Here is a 5,913-nt window from a genome sequence, read left to right on the forward strand (position 1 = left end):
GTGGGGCTGCAGTAAGTTGGCGGTCCACAAAACAAACCTTAGTGGCAACATCATCTAATCATGCCGAGATCATAGCCATGTATGAAGCAAGCCGAGAGCTTGTGTGGTTGAGGAACATGACCGGCCATATCCTAAGGGAAAGTGGTTTGGCCGTGGGAAAGGAAAAGGAAGAACCAACGATCATCTATGAGGACAATGCAGCTTGTATAGCTCAGCTCAAAGATGGATACGTTAAGGGAGATAGAACAAAACACATCTTGCCTAAGTTCTTCTTCACCCACGACCTGCAGAAGGCTAAAGAAGTTGAAGTGGTTCAGGTTCGGTCCAGTGATAATTCGGCCGATCTGTTCACTAAGTCTCTGCCGACCTCAACATTCAGAAAACTGGTTCATCAGATAGGAATGCGCCAGTTGAAGGATCTTCAGTGATGCCTTCATCAGGGGGAGTGTCATGTGTTGTACTATTTTTTCTGTCTACGGTTTCCATTTTTCTCACCTTGGGTTTTTGGTTTTCCTAGAGAGGTTTTAATGAGGCAACGTCGTGCATGATACAAACCCATATGGTTATGGAATCCAAGGGGGAGTGTTATAAATCATTATGTGGATGGCCCATAACCATGACCAAGACAAGGCCAAACCATGGCCCAAGAGGAGAGAGAGTCGGCGGCCCAAGAGGAGAGAGAGACGGCCGACTTTAGATCTAGGAAGTTTCCATTTATCTGTTTTAGATTTTTTCCTATTTCATGTTGTATTAGGTTTTGGATAATTTCTTTTTCCTATACTTTGTAATCCTTATATAAGGAACCTCTATTGATTCATTTATAATACACAGAAATAATTCCCCTTTCTTTTACAACATTTCATTTGAATTTGAGGGAACGATTAGAGAAAAAAAACATTGAAATTGTATGATTATAATATCATTTAGGCAAATCATAGGGACTTTCGCCATCGTAATTTCCACCAGGTGAATACTCGCAAACGACTAGGAATCCAAGGTCGTTGTCACACTTGACACGTGCGCATCCAACGGCAGTGGTTGCGCGCCAAATGATCTGCGTATAGTGACCGCACATCTTACCAGCTCCGCACGAGTTAGTCGTCCGATCGTAGTGCAAGCTTTCATCCACCCACGTCGCAACCACTCTCTTCGGCGTCCAGTTCACACTCCTTTGGTACCAGAATATATTCTCCCCGTGGGGCCCACCTGAATGGGTCATTTTACAATCCGATTTGCGTTGTTTGGCCCAATCGTTTGCGAAACGGGCCAGGCCTTGATCCCATCTGAGATGCGACGCGCCTGAAGCTGCCCGCGCTGTGTTGTGCGCGTTTAAAAACTCCATCGTTTGCAGCTTATTCCTTCTTTCTCTCATCACCGCACGTGTAGTGGGAGCTCCCGCGGCGGAGGGAACATCGCCGGAGAAGAGAAGGACGAGAGATGGGATGAAGAGAAAAAACTGACGAAACAACGAAGACGACATTCTCTCTTAGTCGTCTTCGTGTCTCTCATTCCTCGATCTCTCTGTTCTGTCTCACGTTTTTCCTTTTTTACTTTGGAGAGATTCATTATTCTGTTAGTAGTTTGCCATTTTTATGACAAGCTTTGACAGAGTGTCTCATCTGTTCGTTTTCGGTTTTTAATTTTCGTAATTTGTTGAAAAGAAAACGGCCATACAGAAAATATGTAAACTGATTTTGTTCGATTTATTACTGAAAGAAAGTTTCAAAAATTTAACTAAATAATTTCGGAAAAAATATTTTAACTCTTAACGAACCTAAGAATAATAATAAGGTCTTTATGAGTTGTTTTGACTGAAATATCCATTTTGTCACTGTCGATATTCTATTCGAACGTTACCAATTGTTGTGTTGAATATGCAATTGAAGATGGAGAAAGAAGATGTATGCGTGACACGCACGTGCCGTTGTGGATCTCTCTCCCTCCTTTTCCTCTGAAGCTTTCTTCTTTCATCCTCTGTTTCCTTGGCAAAAAAATAAAAGAGAGCTTTGAACGAAAACAAATCAACAAAAGCAAATAAAAATTACGATTAGGAGTATGTTGATCTGGAGAAATCTTCTTTTCTGGTTCCTCTCAAATACGTTGATTCCAGGTAACGTACACAACAATTTTCCCAGGGAACAAAACAGCTTGTTCCCTTTACCAAATTTGTACCCATGTCTTCATGTTCTGTTTCCATAGAACGATTTGTGTAAGAGAGTTTTGCATGAGGAAATCAAAGATTTGGAGTATGTTTCCTTTGTGCATTAGCCACCAACATATATTATTATAGAAATGGGTTTCTATCTTCGAAATTGCAGGATCTGTTAGAGCACAATCTATCACACTGAACTCCATTGAGATATTCACGAAGCATGACTGGTTGAAACTCAAACACACGGTCTACTTTCAATGCAAAGGAGAGAACAAGACTGTTCTTCCTGACGTTACCAAATCCGAAATCTTGTATACTTTTCGCGGTCAAGAATCATGGCAGGCTCGTCCCATTTCGCTTTTACATATGTTTATATTACTAACATCTATCAACAAGAGTCAAAGATTGTAACAATTTAGATGTTTCTTCTCTATATGTTGCCTATTACACAGCCTATGACTGAGATCAGTGGCGAAAAATGTAAGCGATGTGGAATCTATGAGCAAGGCAGTCTGATATCAGACAAAGAGTTTGATGAATGGGAGCTTTGTCCTTCTGATTTCTCGGCTAGCCAAATCTATATGCACTTTAAGGAAAAAGAGATCAATGCTACTTTTGTCTGCCACGGTTGTGCCAAGCTTGACTCCGGTGAGTAATAACCTTTGATTTATCTCTTTCCTGTCAAAATAAACGAAATTGATGAACAGAAGTAACAGATATGAATTGTAATGCAATAATGTGTGTGTTCCGTGTGTAGTATCTGCTGGAGCAACGACGGGTTCAAGTTCAAAAGAGGAAGGAGATAATGGATCAAAAGTTGCAATAGCGATTGTGGCAGGGGTCTTGTGTGCAACTCTTGTTGTGGTTGGAGGGGTATTCATGTTTAGGCACTCAAAGAGGATGAAGCTGCAGCGAGATCAAGCCAGGTTTATGAAGCTGTTTGAGGAAAATGATGAACCTGAAGATGAACTTGGACTTGAACCTGTGCTATGACATGGCCTTGAGCCGTTTTTTTTTTTGACAGAGATTTTTGTGTTTCATGAATTTTGCAGATTATATTACCGAAGAGGAATGACAGTAATTTTTGGTATATGGTTTTCTTCCCCAATATTTAGAAGTACGTCAAATAATCCAGAAACTTTCTAATACTATAAGGCTATTGTACTCATTGCTTTCCACAATTGCACAGAGGGAACATTAATGTATGTATACTACCAGGAAAATAAGTGAATTGGAACATACCTTGGAGTTAATCACGCTGTTAACTCGAGCTTGGACTACTTCTGATTGCACGGTTGAAATTTTCTAGTTCTTTGGAATCTGAGCCATGTATCGTCTTAATGGTATCAATGCAGCAGCTGAAACGTTAAAAGACAATAATCAGTTTCTCTCACATTTATATTAGCAAGTTTGTACAGCTGAACCTAAAAGATTCTAATAAATAAGATTCAAATATACTAATAATATAAAGACCAACCAAAGAGGAAGATTGAGATGATACCTGCAAGCTTCCTTGTTGAATTTCTTCTCTTCAATCCCGTAGAGAGTCTTGAAAACCTCTGGCTCAACCCGGCAGAAATATGGACGATCTGAACTCACGAAACGTTCATCATTGTCTCAGTCTTCAAATCAGATATAATCAGAGAGAATTTGCTAACAAAATTTACCAGCATAAATGGAGCATTTGCGTGTAGCTTTGTCGTAGTTTATGCACCATCCATCATCACCAATCATGCTTCGATACAGCTATGGATTAAAGATTAACGTCTAAAGAAATGAACAGAGGACTTTCGTCGAACAAGTGGTGGGTGACAAAACAAAACAGACCTCTACATCATCAGGGTCGTCGAAGATTTCGTCAGGCGTGGCGAAAGCGAAGTCCTTCGCAAGCTTACAGCAAGCTCCACATCCTTCTATGCATTGCCACGTCAGCTCCTTCGATGTTCTGCCGGAGAAACCGCTCGTCGACGTCGTCGTCGTTGCCCGCTTCTTCTCCAGCTTGGTTTTCTTTGCGTTAAGTTGCGTGACTTGGGACCGTCTCGTGGCAGAGATAATCGTCAAGGCCATTGGTGCCGTCGATAACGCAAGCGAAGGAAACATTTTTTTAGGCGCAAAATTAAACCGAAAGTTTCTTTCCTCAAGATAAAGGTTTTACCTCTGCGGACAAAAAAACAAAAAAAAAACTGTTCTTATAAATCCCCATTAATTTTTTATCAATTAATTTACTAAAATTTCGTAATACTACCTGAATTGGTGGACTAACCAACTATAAAATCGATATTTTCTAGAGAAACTGATACAACAAAAGTTCCAGACTTCTTTGACCTTCATTATATGTTAGTGCATGATGCAACTATGCATAAAAACAGTATTGTCATCTTTTTGAATTTTTCTTAAAATCTATATGTTAACCTAAACAAATATATTGAGTTTTTCGGTAAATGATCTATACATTGAAGCCTATGATATTTAGTGTTGTTTTAAAATTTCTAAACACATTCTACATTTGTATTAATGTATATTAAACTATATTTCATGGTACATGGAGATCTTTTTAATTTTTTAGAAATTAATTTAGTATAACTTCATAAAACTCCCTAAATTGGTTGATAAACCACTATAAAATCGCTATTTTCTACAGAAACGGAGACAACAAAGGTTCCAAACCTCTTTGACATTCATCATATGTTAGTACATGATGCAACCATGCATTAAAACAATATTGTCATATTTTTGAAATTTTCTCAAAATCTTTGTGTTAGCCGCTACAAAAATATTGAGTTTTTTAGTAAATGTTCTATATACTGAAGCCTATAATCTTTAGTGTCGTTTTAAAATTTCTAAACACATTCTACATTTGTATTAATGTATATTAAACTCTCTTTCATAGTACACGGGCATCATTTTAATTTTTTATCAATTAATTTAGTAAAATTTCATAATACTCCCTAAATTGGTAGACTAATCACTATAAAATCGATATTTTCTAAAGAAACGATACACTAAGCCTATGATCTTTAGTGCTGTTTTAAAAAATTTAAACACATTCTTCATTTGTAATAATGTATATTAAACTCTAATTCATGGTACATGGACATCGTTTTCATTTTTTATCAATTAATTTAGTAAAAGTTCACAGAACTCCCTAAACTGGTGAATGAACCACTATAAAATCGCTATTTTCTAAAGAAACGGAGACAACAAAGGTTACAAACCTCTTTGACCTTCATCATATGTTAGTGCATGATGGAACCATGCATTAAAACAGTATTGTCATATTTTTGAATTTTTCTCAAAATCTATGAGTTAACCCCTACGAAAATATTGAGTTTTCGGTAAATGATCTATACATTGAAGCCTATGATCTTTAGTGTTGTTTTAAAATTTCTAAACACATTCTACATTTTTGTTACTGTATATTAAACTATATTTCATGGTACATGGGCATCATTTTAATTTTTTAGAAATTAATTTAGTATAACTTCACAAAACTACCTAAATTGAAGGATAAACCACTATAAAATCGCTATTTTCTAAAGAAACGGAGACAACAAAGGTTCCAAACTTCTTTGACCTTCATCATATGTTAGTACATAATGCAACCATACATTAAAACAGCATTGTCATATTTTTGAATTTTTCTCAAAATTTATGTGTAACCCCTACGAAAATATTGAGTTTTTTTGGTAAATGTTCTATACACTAAGCCTATGATCTTTAGTGCTGTTTTAAAAAATTTAAACACATTCTTCATTTGTAAT

General features: G+C 37.1%; 3 protein-coding genes across 3 annotated transcripts; 1 reads left to right on the forward strand and 2 right to left on the reverse strand.

Moving 5' to 3' along the window:
* Positions 1-919: 919 nt before the first annotated feature.
* LOC106317750 (pathogenesis-related protein PRB1-3) lies at positions 920-1,480 on the reverse strand. Its single transcript, XM_013755519.1, has one exon. The coding sequence runs from the start codon at positions 1,478-1,480 to the stop codon at positions 920-922; it is 561 nt and encodes a 186-aa protein (XP_013610973.1).
* Positions 1,481-2,521: 1,041 nt separating this feature from the next.
* On the forward strand, positions 2,522-3,295 carry LOC106316328. The gene is made up of 2 exons (XM_013754200.1): positions 2,522-2,800; positions 2,910-3,295. Exons 1-2 carry the CDS (start codon positions 2,572-2,574, stop codon positions 3,143-3,145), a joined length of 465 nt encoding a protein of 154 aa, XP_013609654.1. The 5' UTR covers positions 2,522-2,571; the 3' UTR covers positions 3,146-3,295.
* LOC106316326 lies at positions 2,556-4,301 on the reverse strand. The gene is made up of 5 exons (XM_013754199.1): positions 3,980-4,301; positions 3,820-3,898; positions 3,654-3,741; positions 3,395-3,510; positions 2,556-2,830 (listed from the first exon to the last, which is right to left on the reverse strand). Exons 1-4 carry the CDS (start codon positions 4,250-4,252, stop codon positions 3,414-3,416), a joined length of 537 nt encoding a protein of 178 aa, XP_013609653.1. The 5' UTR covers positions 4,253-4,301; the 3' UTR covers positions 2,556-2,830; positions 3,395-3,413.
* Between the last annotated feature and the right edge of the window lie 1,612 nt (positions 4,302-5,913).

The sequence above is a fragment of the Brassica oleracea genome, chromosome C9 (genome assembly GCF_000695525.1).
Source record: "Brassica oleracea var. oleracea cultivar TO1000 chromosome C9, BOL, whole genome shotgun sequence".
Taxonomy (NCBI): Eukaryota; Viridiplantae; Streptophyta; class Magnoliopsida; order Brassicales; family Brassicaceae; genus Brassica; species Brassica oleracea.

What these genes read in the sequence shown, in the direction of transcription:
- LOC106317750 (XM_013755519.1), bottom strand. Translation starts at nt 1,480, where the DNA reads ATGTCGTCTTCGTTGTTTCGTCAGTTTTTTCTCTTCATCCCATCTCTC.
- LOC106316328 (XM_013754200.1), top strand. Translation starts at nt 2,572, where the DNA reads ATGTTTCTTCTCTATATGTTGCCTATTACACAGCCTATGACTGAGATC. An exon ending in TTGTGCCAAGCTTGACTCCG is followed by an intron (nt 2,801 to 2,909) that starts GTGAGTAATAAC and finishes TTCCGTGTGTAG; the next exon opens with TATCTGCTGGAGCAACGACG.
- LOC106316326 (XM_013754199.1), bottom strand. Translation starts at nt 4,252, where the DNA reads ATGTTTCCTTCGCTTGCGTTATCGACGGCACCAATGGCCTTGACGATT. An exon ending in ACGACCCTGATGATGTAGAG is followed by an intron (nt 3,899 to 3,979) that starts GTCTGTTTTGTT and finishes TTTAATCCATAG; the next exon opens with CTGTATCGAAGCATGATTGG. An exon ending in TTCAACAAGGAAGCTTGCAG is followed by an intron (nt 3,511 to 3,653) that starts GTATCATCTCAA and finishes TTAACGTTTCAG; the next exon opens with CTGCTGCATTGATACCATTA.